Raw genomic sequence first — 17,208 nt, 5'->3', positions numbered from 1 at the left:
CAAAAATGGGTGAACAGAGAGGGGACAGACTCACTGGAGGTGATTACAGTCGGGATTTCCTTTAGTGCCGTATGGTATAGAAACACCGCATGTGGTCGCAGACGCTGCTTTCCACTGGAGGAAGCATGGGGCTGAGAGACCTTGAGCCAACATCAGCCAGGCCAAGAGAGTGCCATCCACGGCGGGTGAGGATGTGAGGCAGGCAGTAAAGATCCCCAAAGAACATCTCTCCAGAGTGCTGGGACCTTGCAGACTCTGACACCAGACCCAGTCAGGGTGCTAATGAGGAAGGACAGGTGTCATCAGATCTTTAGGTGCCAGCAGGACCCCGGATACCATGCCAGTGACTTCCCCATCTGTTAATCGCTGGCAACCTGACTGGTAACTGCGAAAGGGAGGAAAGACCTGCCCAGATTCCACAAACTAGATTGATGGTTTCCGATCCCACGTGTAGAACTACACTCAGCTCTGGTCAGTTTCGTGTTATGTTTAAAGCACAAAACGCAACTTTCAGCTGCAAAATGAAATCTGGAGAACTATAGCCTTTGTCTTTCTAGCACACCCAAGAGTACACCTTGTGACAATCAAACAAATTGTATTTCACGTTTGTTTTCCATTGTCCCCTTAAAATGTATTCACTAGGAGTTCTCTCTGCCTCTGAGAGCAGCAGCATCCTGCTCCTCCTTGCGTGTTAGAATCAACTGGGGAGTTTTAATTATTGCTTTATTTTATTGCATTTTTAGTACATATTCCTGGGCCTACCTTGAGCAGTTCTGATTCAGTGGCCCCTGGATGAGTCTTCAGGGTTTTTTATTTTTAGATCCCCAGTGATTCCAAGGTGCAACCAAGGGTGAGAGTCACTGCTCAGGAGGAGAGCTCTGATTTGAGTACGATTTTTTTGCTCATTGTTGAGTAACAGACAATCCTTTGGTCACTTTAAGCTGCAGACAAAATCTCAATTGAGAAATAACGTCTGTCGCATCTGACTTAGAAATCACAACTCTGGACGTGATTTAACAGCCAGTCTCCTCTCCTCTCCAAGTTCAGGCTGACTGTATGGGGATGCGGGCTAGGGCTTGCTAATGAGGTGTCAGCCCCTCTGCAGCCAAGGTGGAAGGGGGCCCAGATGGCAGAGAAGTGTGCTTGCTGGTGGTTTTGGCTCTGGGGACCTGGGCATGTTCAATGCTGATTCATGGACCTTCTTTCCTGGATGCCTCTCTGCAGTACCCTCTCCCGCAGTTCCCATGACATAAGCCCATGCATCTCGATTCCACCTGGTGGAAACCACCCCTTCCTCAGCACCTAGGAAGGCAGCTTTGTATTGTTGGGGTCCCTTTGCCCCTCCAGGGGGCCCTGTTGTCAAGTCCCCACACAGACTTTCTCCCAAGCTGCCTCCATCTGGCCTATGGGGATCACTCATGGTCCCTTGGTCTGACACCTCTGGGGGTACAGGTCGAACCCAAATGCCACCTGCCTTCTGCCACCACAGGTTGCTTTAGCCTTCTCTGGCAGGAGTCAGGCACTTGTCCTCCAAGCCTTCCACCTACAGGAAACTCAGTTCAAGTTCTCAGAGTGGTGCCCTGGCAGCCCCATAGTGGTGTGGAGGCAATGGCAACACTTCTCCACAAAGAAACTTCTCTACAGGTCCCTCCTCGTTCTCTCCTCTCTGGGACCTCTTAAAGTCTCAATGTGAATCAGATGTTTCAGAGGACATGGATCCAGTGCTCAGCCACTTCCTTTGTGAATTCTGCCTCTGAGTTTCTCACATTCACAGTGGTGTCGGTTACTCAGGCAGGAAGAGTCTGTTTAACATCCTGTTATACTAGACTTCTAGGATTTTGAAGACTATGTCAGAGCTCGTTGGAGGTATGAGAAACGGAGGGCGCTGGGCTACCCATTGTAGCGCGTTACAAAGCAGAGACAGCGTGGGTCCTGCTGCTTAGGAAGGTGGCAGGGCAAGGCTCGTGACTGGGGCGATAAAACACAGCCCTCCTCCATAGGATAAAAGACTCCAACTACCCATAAAGTGATACAAGAGGGAGAAAGCCTTGGGCTTTCATTTCTTTCCCCTGGTTGCCCTCCTCCTGGCTGTAAGAGGTCAGCTTCTCATTCCCAGGGATGTCTCTGTCCTCACGTTAGGCAGGATCTGCTCATGGAGGGAGGGAAGGAACACTATTCAGCTGAAGATATGTGGAAATTGTAGGCAATAAAGAATTAAGCATCCCTTTGAATGTTCTCTTTTTGTGGAGGCCGTGGAACAGAGAATATTAAGTGGACTAGGTGGAGCCTGAAAGATTTTACTGTTAATGAGATAAACTCCTGTTAACAAGCTATAGATCCAAATGACCATCATCTGGCGCTTGAACTTGGACTTTCGAGCATAGTTAGCCAGCGCCCTCCACGCTATTCCAAGGGACACTCTGGTCCGGTGGGAAGGGTGTCAGTGTGAGATTTAGATCTGATTCAAGTACGATTTCCATCCTCCATGACCAGTGTGGCTTTGAGCAATTTTCTTACCACCTCTGAACCTGGCTTTCCTCTCTATAAAATGTAGGGTTCTGGCACCTGCTTAGAAGGGTCTTGTGAAGATAAGCATGTCTGAGAGTGATGCATGGTACCTGACACAGGAAGGCAGGAGCTGTGTTCCCTCTGCTGCCGTCAGCACTGAGAGTGATACCGAAGAGATCCGTTCCTCGCCTCCCTTTGTGTATTTACTCTGTAGCCATCAAGGAGAAACTATCCTCCCAGAATTGCTTTTCTCTTAGCACTGGCTTTATCCTCCCTTATCTGGAAGCTTGGACATGCCCAGGGAAGAGGACCTCAGGACTCTGCCACCTGACATGTGAGCTTTCTAGACTTGGCCCATTAAGGAGAAAACTAAGTCAAAGTTTGGTTCCTAGAGAGGGTAGCTAAATGCAAGCTCCCTCCGGTGTCTAAGCTCCTTCCCTTCCCCTGCCCCATATGGAACGGGGCCTAGAGGTGTGCCACTGGTGACAGAACACGTCTCCTGCCCTTACCTCTAATGTCTTTTGCAGCCACTGCCAATGAGTACCCATCCCCCTCAATATTTGGGTATCTGGCCAGTTTTAGGTTTGCCTTATGTTTCACTGAAAAATTGTCATCTGTTATGCCCACTGGGGCCTTTTGACTTTGGTAAAACTTCTCATGGAGTTGTAAACCAGGGCTTCTCAAACGTTAATGACCATACAGATCTCCTGGGGATCCTGTTAAACGCTAATTCTGATTCCATGGGTCTAGAGAAGGGCCCGAGAGCCTGCATTTCTACAGCTCCCCGATGATGCTGATGCTGCAGGTCCATGGACCACACTTTGTGTAGTGAGAGTAGTTCACTTCTGCCCTGCAGAGCCTGGGGGAGCCACTGGAAGAATTGGTATCCATCAAGACTGCCTCACCGACTCCCTGAGGGTATCAACTAGAAATAATGATAAAAATATAGAATAGCTAGTGTGCAGAGATGCACTCTAATTGGGTTTGGCAAAAAGTAGGATGAATTCAAGATGTAACTTAAGAAGGCTTGGGAGAGTAAATAAAAAGTGGAGACAGCAGTGCAGGCACACGCATAGAGAGCAAGGGGTTATCTGAGGATTCTCCAAAGATTCTGCTGTATCCTATTTAGCTTACAGGCCCAAAATAAGACTTGTCTAAGGTGAACTTGATCCACTATGTAGCTGTCACTGGAATTCAATCCTACATATAGAGAGGTCCTTTCATGAACACGAAAGTGTACATGGAGACTGAGTGGAGATTAGGAGTGGAAAGGGCATCTTTTTAAGCAGAAATTAATGGCAGAGAGATTGCTTGTGAGTGTTATGAGGAAGAAACCTGGAGCCTTTGCTAGCATCTTCTGATCAGATAGCACAAGTTCCAAGAATTTTCAAGGTCAGATATTTCTACAAACATGAACATGTTGACTGTTTAAGAGTAGATTCTTTTCTCGAAATCATCACCCAAGTGATTATTACTTGAGGCTTGGAACAAACCTAGCCAGAGCACTAGATGATAAAATGCTGGTGCTTTAAAGCATCTCATTCTTCAGGCAGTACATAAAGAGTGTCTTTATGGCCCACTCATTCAGGAAGAATGTCATAGCTCAAGAATGCTCATTCACACAAGCAGTGGGAGTTAGTGACTTATGCTTCCTAATTCGGGAGCAGTTCTCTCCTATGCAAAATGCACGTCAGGAACAAACTATAAATATTGGAAGAGTTTTCCCCACAGCTTCTCATTCGTGCTGTTTTATCAAAAGATTCATGACGTTTGGATGAACTAGAGCTCTCCGTAGCGCTTAGAATTGCCCTCAAACTGGCAGATTTAGATTTGGTGTAGTTAGGCCAAAGAATGTAGGGAGAGGAACTTTCTGCAAATGTTACACATTAGGAAAATATAAAGCCCTCCACTACTTGTCCCTTAGGCCATTTGTCATGATCTCTTTCTTGACTTGGGAGTGAAAGGAAAGAAAGTTCTACCTGCTTTTCTGCCTTAAATAACCCAGAAGAGTATGGTTCGGCCATAGACTCATAATAATCATGATAATTAAGATTTATACTTAAATAGCTTTTTACGCCTCAAGAGTACTAATGTTAATTAATTATGCTTCCTGAAGCTCCCAAGGAGTTGCCAAAGCCAATGCTATTATCCTCTCCTGCAGTCCGGAAGACTCCTTTGTTACAGAGGGAGTGAAGAGGCCCCCAGTGCTACACAGCACCTTAGCGGTCCAGCCAGAAATGGAACCCAGACATCGGAACCCCCAATGTGTTCGGGCCCTGAGTTCAGCCTACCATTCAGAAAGGGCAGAGGAGAAGGATCTGGAAATCAAAAGGCAGACTGCCATGAGCTAGAAAACACTGTTAACAAAGCAAGGGCAATTCATTTGAAAAGAACACATCTTTTGCTATTGCTTTATCATATGGAATTCTTTGAAATATTTTTCAAGATCACACTAAATGGAGTCCGCAAATAGAATTGAAAGGAAAATCTTTCCTTTTTTTGCCCTTAGGGCATTAGAGAGACACTAAAAGCTTACAGGAAGGAAACAGATGTTTTCCCTGCCTTATCGTTATCTTTATCTTTGCAGCAGAATGGAAAGCGAACCCTACTGTCAGCTGACCTATCTTCCCACATCTCTTTTGATCCTACAAGTGTTTATATCCTTTAGCTATAGAGTCTTACAGTTAAAAAGGCATAAAGATTTGTTCATGAAGATTTGCCTAAAGTCGTAAGATTTACTCACGAGCTGTAACTGAGATGGAAAGATGGAAGTCAAAAGGTGCTGACTTTGAGTCATTTAGCATGGACTTCAGAGGATGGGGAAGTGCTTTGGTTGATATTGGTGGAGGGAAAAAAGTGATTTTTATCATCCACGTTTGGAAGCCTAAATGCTCTTAGGGTCTGTCTCTCGGAGGTGCAGGCGTCACACATCTACGGAATTTGGTCAGGAGTGCACATGGGGCTCTGAAACAGTCTCCTTGCTCCTTTCAGTGGGAAGCTCAGGCTGTGCTCGGACCTGTTAGTACTCTTTCCCTGGTTCCTGACAACACGCCTTAGGTCGAGAACAAAGCACATGGGAGGGAGCACCTGGAGATGCTCAACAAACCTTTCAGAAACCAGAACTTGACGATCAGACAAGCAGACATTTGCACTCAGCGCGTCTTCTTCTGGCTGGGGAGGAGTTGCAGTTTCTGCGCTGAGGGAGCTGTGCCGGGAGAAACCAGGCTGCTGCTTGTTTGGAATGCCCGTGGGGTTAGTGGAGTCCTCGGATTCCCGTATTTTCTTCTGGAGATGCCCGACTGAAGCTTTAGGGATTGACACCACCTCCTGCACCTGAGGCTTCTCACTGAATGAGAGCTACCAGGACAAGGTCCAGGGAAGCATCACCCCGCCCAGACCGCACTGCAGCGCACCGCACGAGTCTACGCTGGTCACGGTCTTTCCTTCCTTCTCTCTTTGTTGGCTTTTTTCTCTCACAGCCAGTGTTTCTCTTTCCTCCTTCACGTTTAGTGTGAATATCTCCAACAGAGGTTCCTCCCTTCAGCGTATGACGATCCATAGAGAATGCATTTACTCTAAGTCAAAGGAACCAGTTAGAAATCAGACAAAAATGGTAGGATATTTTCAGAATCTGACCTTTGCCAGAAGTCTAAAAAGCCAATGGTGATTTTGTTTTCTGTGTCTGCATTTAAAATGATGTTAACAACCACCTCACTACTAGAATGTAGACATCATGGGAGGTTGGCTTGACTGAGAAGTTGCTAGAAGCAAAACACTGTACTTAATGATCTGGGGTCAGCTGGAGTGATGTGACCCTTGATTTTCATAGCCTCTAGGTTGTGCACCCTCCCATGTGCCAGACGTCCTAAACCTCTGTGCACAGACAGGCATTTCTTTCTTGTGGCGAGTGGGCCCTCATCAGACATAGTTCAGTATACTAGACAGGAAAAACCCATTATTGTTCCTCCCACAGTGTCTTTCTGCGAGATTCATATTCTTGCACTAAATTTGGCTATTCTTGACAACAAAAGAAAAGTGACAATGCTTCTCCTACATCTGGGAAAATGAAGTTAGGAAAATAGAGTGATGTGATCTAAAGCTTCTGCTGGTGAACGTGGTGGGAAAGGCATGCTCTGATATGAATCATAAGTCTGGAAAATGACCTTTATTCAGAGGATGGGCTAACCTACTTACTTTTCATGCCACCCTAAATCCCATTTTTCTATACCTGGCATTTGCTACACTGCATTGATTCAATGTTCTCAGATCTTTCTGGGGGCTCTGCGTGAGTAATGTGTTTGGGTGTTCCCTGTCTGCCATGAAGCTGATTGAGCCTGGACGCCTGTCACCTTCACTGAGGCCCTTTCAGTGTTCCGCTTACATGAGTCTGGCTCTGAATCCTCAGGCTTTTTACTTTCTCATGGAATTGTGTGTGTATAAGCGAGTGGTGACTGCAGGCGCCCCTCTCACCCGTGCAGCGTCCCTGAGGGCATGAGAACGAATCAGGGTGACCGACTCGTCCCGGTTTACACTAGAAGTGCATCTGGGAAAGGCCCTCATTGCTGGGCAAACAGCAAGAATTTGCCTGGGACTATCCCAGTTTTAAAGCATAAAGTCCAATGACTCAGGGTCCCCTCGTCTCGGGCAGTGCGGATGGTTGGTCACCCTAGTACCAATGAACGTCCACGTACTTACACCCAAATACTTACAAAATCAAGTTTATGAATTGTTAAATAAAATGGGTTCTATCCTCCTACCTTGGCACGAAAGTGTTTATGATGACCTGGGAGGCTGGGTTTGGAGATTGAATTCTCAGACTCTTGGAGTTCCAGGCTGGAATGTAGTGGTTTTGGTAGAGCTGGTCCCCAGCCATGGCCCCTGTCCCGTGACTCTGAATCTAAAATGAGAGGCTTCATGAATGTGAGTGTGGACCCCCCAGCCCACCTGCCCTGCCTCAGCCCTCACCCCTCCCTTGGATCTGGGGTCAGAGGGTGCTCATACTGGTGCTATGGCCACCTGTGGGCTGATGGATGTAGGGGAAAGGCTGGCCAGGCCTAGGAAGTCGGTGTGGGGCCTGTGGGGAGGGAATTCTGGGTCCAGGGAACTGGAGCAAGGTCTAGAAGTGATGAGTGGACTCTAGTGGGCAGGCAGCCTTGCAGATTCAGGCTGTATGTCAAGGGCTCGGTGAGAACAGGGCCAAAGTGGGGTCTTCTAAAGTAATGGATTGCTGAGCAGTTGAAACAATGACTTGCTCACTTGGGGTTGTAAAGCATTTCCTTCAGCAGGGGTAGGAAATCCTCACAGGGAGTGGCGCCATTTGGTCCAGGGACTTTGCAAAGGGAAAGGACTTCAGAGGATGGGCAGGCACCCTGCAAATGGCAGCACCAGGGCTGCCACTGGGATTTCCTGCTCCTGTATTCAGTCAATTACTCCTCAAACGGCAGGGCAGCTTTCAAGGCCTTCTCAGGGTGTCACATCAGCTACAAATAATTCTGACAATACATATTGACATATTATAACTCAAAACTACTTTGAAATGGCATTTGGGATAATAAAACTCAAAATGCAATTGAAATTCACTGGATTTGATGACTTTGCATGAATTGATGCAAGGCCATCACATGTGACTGCACAGGTTGTGCACTGCACAGTCTCAGGTAGTGCCATTCACATAGACTGTAGGCTGAATGGCGCCCCCTGGAGTTGTGCAAAGAATGGGTTCAGGATTCAGCATCCCTGAATCGGAGTGCACAGCCATCTACTTAAGTTTTCCCTGCTAAAAGGGGTATTCTTCTGCTTGCTCTGTGTTAAAATTCTCATTTGAACATTAAGGCCACTTTTATTTGGTTCTTCATTTAGACTAATCTTTATTATTCACTCGGGAATATGTAAACAGAAAATTGGCTCAAGTTTCACTTTATTTTAAATAGTATTTTTCTGCTAAGGGCTCAGAAGTGAAATGAGAACTGAGTAAGCTGTATGGTTTGCAAGTTTTACTTCTTCACATGGTAAGTGAGGACCAATAGCTTAGGAGGCAGCTTTGGAAATTCATTTGGTAATCACTTAAATGGTATATCAAAATTTAATTTTATTTCCAAGTAGGCTTTTGTATAGAGACCAGTTAGTTCTGATTGGAGAATAAGTAGCAAATGTTTTTGCCACCAGTTGTTGTTGACAGTGATTTTTTAAAAAAGATTAAAAATATTTTTGCAAACCTCATGGGAATACTCTAAAATAGAATATTCTGATTATCTTGATGACTACAGAGTCATCCAAAAGAATTAAGTGGGTATACTTTTGTGTTTCTTTCTGACATACATTTATTTATAATCTCTTATGCATAAACAATTTCAACAGAGAAACAGCATTTAGTTTTCTGTGTCGTATTAGGGCAAACAAAAGGGTTTATTTAGCCTTGGACACCCCCCCCCCCACCAAAGACTAAGGGGAGAACAAAATTGTGCTTTAAATATCATTATACAGGCTGGTTAATGATATGTTTGTGAACACAAATCGACCTGCCTCACCATAGTTTGAACATAACCCCAAACCATCAGAGAATAGCAAAAGTGGTACAGAAATGATCTGTCTCTGGAACAAAAATGCAAAATTGCAATTAAAATGGCCCACTTTAAAACAGAAGTGGTGCAAAAAAGAAATGTTCATGATTCGTTCATTGCTGAAGTTTTTTCAGCTAAAGTGATCTGCGATTTCCGTTTGTTCTTCTGTTTTCTTTCTCAGAGGGGTAGAGGTGGTGGCACTGGGAGGGAACAGAATTAACATGAAGCAAACCAAGAATTTCAGGTTATCTGCCTGTCCTATCAAACAATCTACTCAGTCACGAAAACTTCAATATATATTTAGCTCATTTTAGTGGGTATTAAGTTAGTAATTTTTTAACACCAAATGCATACTTACAAATCTTTGCTTTGTTTTGCTTTTTAGGTACAAATCCAAATTATCCTGATGTAATTTATGAAGGTAGCTATCATGTTGTCTTTATTTTGTATTTTTTAAAAATGTTTGTCTAGAATGAAATCAATCAACTAAAAGAAGACCTTTAAGCTCAGTTAAATATACACCTCAAGCATTACATGGGTCAAATAATATTTCAAAAATCATTCAATATTGACGGCTGTCTTCCCTTGATATTTCCAGTGCCTGTAAATAGCATTTTCTCTCTCATGCTCTGTTCTTGGAAGTGGTAAATCCATTCTGCTGTAACAGACATTTTGTTTCCGTAATTGGGAACTAATTACCTGTTTAAAAGCTATGACTACCAAGAAAAGGGAGGTGTATCAGTTTCTGGCTATGACAGTAAACTCAATTCAAAATTATGTTTCTTGTGTAATAAGGAAGTTTGGCTCGCAGGCAGGAACCTCCAAGGCAGGGCATGCTTTAGAGTTGGTTAAACCAGCAGCTCAAGTATGTCATCAAGGACTCAAGTTTTTTTCATACCCACACCCCCTGTCCATTATGCCGGCTTCACTGAAGGCTGGTCCCCCTATGGTTAAGAGATGAAGCCCTGCTGTCATCTGTGCTGTCATCCACATGGATGGGAGAAAAGGGAGAGCTCCTGAAAGTGTCCCAGAAGAAAGAGAACTTCCCCAGCAACCTGCACAGAGCCCTCCTGGAATCAGATTCAAGACCCAGTTGGGTCATGGGCCGCTCTTGCCTCTATTACTGATAGGAACCATGGGTTAACCCTTGACTGACTAGACCCACCCCTGGAGTTTAGATCAGCTTCCCAGGAGGATGTGGTAAACCTTTGAAATAAAATGGGGTTCTTTCAGGAATGTGGAAGAGGAGAAACCAAAAGGTCCATTGTATTAGCTTTTAAGGGAATACCTTATCTATATTTTGCTATTTTAATTGAATGCCGGGGATGTTTTACTAGGTGTGAAAACCCATCTTTAATAGATTTTCAAACAACCTTCATGACTAGGAGGCTTCTGTTTGGGCAAGTGGCAGTCTAAATTTCAAGACTTGGCTTGAAATTTAAGGTTGATTAAAAGTTGGATGAACTAAAATGTTATATTTATACCTTTACTTTATAGAATATTCTATTCCTTAATTTTATATTTATATATACACATTGACATTTTATTTTTTCTAAAAAATGATTCTGTGTTTATATGTTTATTATATGTGTGTGTATTTAACTTGAGCTATTTTTAACTGGGGAATTATCTTGTCTCTACCCACTTTGTGCATGTTAAGCTACATATCCTTCACACTGTGGTTTGGATGATTTTTCTGCATGTGATTTGTGTATTTTTGTTTTTATTTGTCTTGATATAGTTTAAAGGAAGAGCATCTCAAATCATGTCACAGAGCAATACGTTTAAATTGTGATTTTACATTTTAAAATTATGCTTTAGACTTCTTTGCAGTAACTTCAAGACATTAAAAATGTTATTTTCCTATTGAGTTCAGATCCCACTTTGGATCTTTGGGTCAAAAAGTCATGATATTAAACCATAGATTCTCTAAGGATTTAATTTGGCATGAGTGGCTGGATTTAATATGAAGTGGGAAAAATATGCAAATAAATGCTCGCTCTTAGTGCTTGAAATTAAGTTTTAATATATTCAAAATGGAAATGGTGAGAATGTAGTTTTGGAGTTAATAAAACAGCAAACTGATAGAAAATAGATGCTTTTTCTGTTGCTTTTCATTCACATTCAAAGGAACACTGTTAATAAAAATGCAATTTATATTGGTTGCCCTGAGGCCAACATGATAATTTTACCAAAGGAAGTTGAGCCCAGGCTCACTTGATGAGCTTGTTTGTTTAGGATGGAAATTGAAGGCATGATATCTATTTAGAATAAAAATACCAAACATTTATAAACAGTATTGCAATAGTTTACCAAGAATTTTCTATGACCTTTTATATGTAATATTATTAATAAAATTTTGGCTATCCACAAAACAAATCAGTCACTTATTTCTATCCTGATCCATGTAGACTAAAATTGATTCAAAAGATGACAGCTACATTTGAGACATGCTAATTTGGCAACATATCCTTACAATTCTAGATGTTGTGTTCGTGCAGTTCCCTATCTATTAATTCTGAATCTGAAATATTGGTGATTCAGAACTCTTCAAAAAAGCTCCTATGGGGACCCAAGTTCCACATCGATGCTGCTTCCACATTTCATCTCGAGTCGCTGCCTCGTCCTCAAATAAGATGCATCTGCCCTGGGAATCAGTGTTGCTGATTTCAAGTTAGGTTCATGTCTGGGCTCTGCCACCTTCTTCTCAGGTGACCTTAGACTAGTCATTTAATTTTCCTCAGCTGACATTCTCCAGCTGTAAAACTGGCAGTTAGACTTAATCTCTTGAAAACCATTCCAGGTCTACAAATCTGTGGCTCTTAGATGATCGATTCTCTTTCACATTTGTATTAGGTACTTCATTAAAAAGGGCTATATTCTTATGTGCAAAGAAAAACTCTAAACCTGGTTTAGAATCTGACCAACAAAACAGTGATGTAAAGATGTAGGTTGCATCCAATTTTGGCATCACGCTGTCTCTATGCTACAATGGATTTAACTCAACAGCCAGGTCCTGCTCCTCCCCAGCCAGGCTGTCAGTGGTTTGGAATCTTTGCCATTTGTCTTGCTTCATTCTGGGTCAAACTGTGGCCTCGTGTTTGTTGGCAGCCTAATGACAACTTCATGCTTCCTTCTCTTTCCCTTTTCTCCAATTTAAGATTATGGGACTGCAGCAAATGACATTGGGGACACCACGAACAGAAGTAACAACATCCCTTCCACAGACGTTGCTGACAATACCGGTCGGGAACACCTCTCGGTGAGTGGGGTAAAGAGCTGTCTCCTAGATTGGCTCTGAGTACTCTGGAGGCTTCAATGTTGGAAGAGGAGAGCTGCTTCAGTGCATGTGTTTCAACAAAACATGTTTATCGTTCAGGTGTAAATAGGACGTTGAAGTTTGGAGGAATTGATCGAAAGGTTTAAGAGAAGTGATAAAGGTCAACTGTAGCCTCTGAGTTCATTGCTTCTCCTCTTGTGTGCCGCTTTAATTGCTAGTGGTTCCTACTTTAAGTACCTGTCCTTCGAAAGGTTATCTAGATGAGCAAGAAATCAGCTTTCTCCTTCAGGGACATGAATAATTACTCCTGTCTTCCACAGCTTCACAGCTGTCTCCTTAAATTTTTTTTTTGTTGAGGAAGATTAGCCCTGAGCTAACGTCTGTGCCAGTCTTCCTCTAGTTTTAACATGTGGGTCACCACCACAGCATGGCTAATGAGTGGTGTAGGTCTGTGGCCAGGATCCAAACCTGCAAACCCACAAACCCAGGCCTATGAAGCACAGTGTACTGAACTTAACCACTAGGCCAAGGGGCTGGCCCCCTCCTTAAATATTTTAATGAAACTTTCAGTGCCCACCAAATGTAAGGAATCTAGTAGGTTCTGGAAGGGACTGGCAGTGGGAGGATATAAAATTATGAGCTAAATACCAAGTCTTCCTTTAGGAGCTCATACTTCGTTCAGAGACCTGAGATGTCAATGAACACTAGCACCTAAAACACAAAGAGAGGCTGAGGAATGTGATGGGAAAGGTGGAAACAGAGCCAGGTGCTCGCTCCTTCCTGCTGCAAGAGCCGCAGACATCTTGGAGGGACAGGCAGCATTTTGCGCGGCCTGTGTAAGACACGAAGGAACGGGAAGGAAGGGCATTTTGGGTGGGTGGACAAGAGCTTGCAGACTGGAAAACAGTCTTGACGGGAAGGTTAGCAGGAAGAAGGGCGGCAGGCTGAGGCAAGGTTGGTGCAGATGGTCGCAAGGCCTGGGAACACAGGGCAGGGGCTTGGATTCGCTGCATGTCGGAGGCCATGCCAGGATGGCGGGGCTGCTCTGTGGGCTGTGGGCTCCCAGCAGAGCCTGGGCAGCCTCTGTGCCTTCTCCCCTCTCCATCCCACGTGCTGTGAGCCCCGCCTCCTCCTCCACTCCTAACCCACCTGCTGCCTGTGTCCCCATCCCAGCGCCACTCACAGGCCACCCCATGCCGCTGCCGCCTGGGTGTATGTGGTCTGCAGGCTAAGAATAGTTTTTACATTTTTAAGTGGTTTGAAAAAATTCAAAAGAAGAGTGATTTTTGTGACACGTGAACATTTTATGAAATTCAAATGTCAGCGTCCATAAATAAAGTTTGATTGGAACGCAGTCATGTCTGTTTGCATATCATCTGTGGCTACTTTGGTGCTACAATGGCAAGTGGAGTAGTTGCTGCAAAGACTGTATGGCCTGCAGAGCTGGAAACACTTACTATGTGGCCCTTTACAGGGAAAGTTTGCCACAATTGCTTGTTCCCGGAGACTCTGCAGCCTCCTATGTGCCCCGCCCCCCACTCTTGTGATCTTCCTGCCTTCCTCCACACAGCAGGCCGAGTGACCTTTTTAGAGCACAAACTGGATGACTCTTATTATCCTCCTCAGAGTCTTCCCAATGCAATTGTCATAAAACTTTTATTATAAAAGCCCAACTCCTCATGGCGGCTCACAAGGCCCCACACACCTTGCCCTCCTCTGTCTCTCTGACTTCATCTCCCACATCTCTCATTGCTTATCACCTTTTTTTAATGCCCTCTTGCATGTTCTGGCCTTACTCTTGTCTCACAGCCTTTATAATGCTGCTCCCTCTAGAAGGCATGCACTTCCTGTCAGTCATCACATGGCTTTAGCTGGGATAGTCAGCAGGCAGCCATCACCTGCTTCATTTTCTTCTGAGCAGTTATTATCGTCTGTAATTACTTTTCTTATTTGTGTACTTATTTGATGTCTTTTCCCCTTTCCTGGATTCTTTCATAAGATTCTTAGTATAGGCAACCGAGTCAGTGTTTTTCCAGCTGTACCCCTAGTCCCTAGACTAGTGCCTGGCCCCCGGGGTCCTCAGTAAGAACTGTAGACGGGTTAGACTAACGATGAACATGGTAGAATGGCTGCATGCAGAACAGAGAGATTGGAAGTGGGGTGATGAGTGAGGGGTCTGGTGCAGTAACAAAGAGATGTGTTTGTGTTTAAACCAGGGCCAGGGGTGGGAAGGGGAGCCTCATAAACAGACGCAGCTCAGCTGCAACTCAAAATGTGCACATTCAGTCTGTGGAGACACACACATGCGCTCCCACAGCGGGCTGTGTGCATTGCATTGAAGTGGCAAGGACAAAGGCCATGCTAAGACACCTGCAGCATGTTTTCCCCTCCCTGCCTTGCACACTCATCTCCATTGTTACTCTCATACCCAACCGCTTAATGATTCTTGGTGGGAGAAAGTTGTTCGTATACAGAAGGAATACGAGCGGCATCTGTTAAGCCCACAGATGTGTATGTATCCCAGTTACTAAAAATATATGCCAACTTCAGTTTTTTCTTTTGCACTCAAATGCTAAATGCAAGCCCCAAGTTGGCGTATCTCAATGATGTTTGAATTGATTGGGTCGCTGGGAGGCAAGATCATTGAAAATAATCTTTGTTTAAAGTTTGTACATTGTGGCTCCACCTGAGGCCTTCTGGGAAATCTGCATGAGAGGTGCAAGGCAATGTTTTGTAGAAGTTTAAAGAAAATTTAAAACTTGTGAGTGGATCTGATATTTGATACATAAACAGTCCCTGATCCCAGGACCATTAGACTAGAAAAGTGTCAGAGGCAGGGAGCTGATATGAAGGGTAAAGGTGTTGTCAGAGCCTTTGAAGACAGACTCAAACACCTTGGTGTTCCAGCAAGGGCTCCTCACGAATCTTGCTGGATTTTTGGAGGAGGGCACCTCGTTTTTCTGTGCTAAGAGATATCCTCAGATAAAAAACAATCGAACAACCAACCGACCGACCAAACAAACATAAACTCACCTCTGCCTGTCTCCCAGGTAGAGACCACAGCCGTCTGAACACACGTATAACACGCAAAGCTCTGTGTTTATCACACAGTCTCCTTTTGAGGAAGTGATTCTTCTTATCATCACAGGAGTCTTTATTAAAGGATTCCATGTATTGAGAACTGCTTCAATAGGTTTCAGTATTTTTCAGTGGATTATTAGCTGCTCTTCAGCAGTAGAACCCCTGCCCATTTCCAGGTTGACTTAAACATCCTATAAGGATCTCAAGAAGGCTGGGCAGCAGTTATTATCCCCATGTGCAAATGAGGAAACGGAGGCTTGGAGAAGTGAAGCATCGGTTGCTCTCACAGCTGGTAAAGGCAAGGTATCCCGCAAACTCAGGGACCCGGGTCTCCTGGATGCCAGGCTTGTGCTTTCCAAAGTGGTACAAGACTATACGTTGGTACCACAGAGGTCTGGGCCTCAGGGAAGTCCCCTAACCTCTCTCCATCCCAGTTTCCTCATCTATACCATAGAGTTGGAACTTGTTCGTTTAGGTATCCCCCTTCTATCTGTAGAAGTATAGAGTTTAATTATAAGGAAGAGAAACTTAGAGCTAAAATACCACGATCTGTTTCCCATGAAAATGTTAGTTAGAAATAAAGATTTAACAAAACACCCCAAATCATTAGGTAATTTAGAGAGAAATAGTTTTGGTCAGAGCAAGTTGACCCATATTGGCCTTTTAGGAATCGCCACCGCTCTGTCTATAGATGGGCCGTGGAGTCAGAGTTCGTCTGTCCTCAAACGTCAGCGGAAGCCTCCTCTGGTAGGGCACTCACCGCTGACGTTCAGAGCAGAGAATTGGCACACCTTTGCTCAGCCCTGGCCAGGTCTTGGCGTGCACTCTTTTCTGTGCTTTGTGACGTATTTAATGCTGTCCTCGTCTGACACCAGAGAAGGTGCTGCAGGAGGATTAGCCGTGTGTTTTTATTATCCTGCCTTCATTCTCAGCCACGTGCTTTGGAGAGACCATGTAATGGACAGATCACAGCTTTATACTTGGGCAGACTTTGGTTCGAATCCCAAGCTTGAGAGGTGTGACCTTGGACTGCTTCTTTATTTTTTTCTAAATCTCAGTTTTTCATCATCATAATCATCATCACAGCCAACATTGATTTATTATATATTGTAGTAGCTGCTGTTCTAAGCCTATTATCTGCATTAACTCTTTGAGGATTTACAACAACCTGAAAGGTAGAATTATTACATTCCCTATTTTACCCAGGAGGATTATGAGATGCTGAGAGCTTAAGTAATTCTGAAGTCATGCAGCTAATAAGTAGTAAATCTAAATTTCAAAACCAGGAAGAACCCATGTTCTTAATCGCCACTCTTTACTGCCTCTCACTGTGAGACGAGGGTATCGATCAGGATAAGCTATGCTGCAGTAACAAAAATCCCCAAGTTTTAGTGGGTTAAAACAACAAGGCTTTATTTCTTGCTTGATTACATGTATTGTCTGGGAGCTCTGTCAGCCTCATCCTCATTCCAAGACCAGGCTGACAAGGCAGCCACTTTTTAGAAACTTAGTATTTATTATGGCAGAGACAAAGACAGCCCGAGAGCAGGGTTTGTTCACCTTGGCCCTATGACATTTGGGGATGAATAATTCCTCATTGTGAGACGCTGTTCTGGGCACTGGAAGATGTTTAGCAGCATCCCTGGCCTTGACCCGTTTGATGCCAGTAGCACCTTCTCCCTCATTGTGACAACCACAAATTGCCAAACATCCCCTGGGTGCATCATTATCCCTGGTTGAGAACCACTGCCTAAATCTAAGATCTCACAGTAGCAATGA

The 17,208-nt window shown here is 44.3% G+C and overlaps 1 protein-coding gene across 12 annotated transcripts in view; it reads left to right on the top strand.

Annotated features, from left to right (window-relative positions):
• NTRK2 (neurotrophic receptor tyrosine kinase 2) overlaps window positions 1-17,208 on the top strand; it is a 346,251-nt gene that overhangs the window by 58,195 nt on the left and 270,848 nt on the right. For 11 of the 12 annotated variants that reach the window (XM_014827013.3, XM_070496002.1, XM_070496003.1 and 8 more), the window contains 2 exons: window positions 9,454-9,489; window positions 12,230-12,330. In XM_014827013.3, the coding sequence (XP_014682499.1) occupies window positions 9,454-9,489; window positions 12,230-12,330 (137 nt within the window). The remainder of the gene's footprint in view (window positions 1-9,453; window positions 9,490-12,229; window positions 12,331-17,208) is intronic. The other variant, XM_070496004.1, reaches the window with a different exon arrangement.

This window comes from Equus asinus, chromosome 23, assembly GCF_041296235.1.
Source record: "Equus asinus isolate D_3611 breed Donkey chromosome 23, EquAss-T2T_v2, whole genome shotgun sequence".
Taxonomy (NCBI): Eukaryota; Metazoa; Chordata; class Mammalia; order Perissodactyla; family Equidae; genus Equus; species Equus asinus.
Note: the sequence above shows the minus strand (reverse complement) of the source record. Positions and strands in the feature narration are given on the sequence as shown.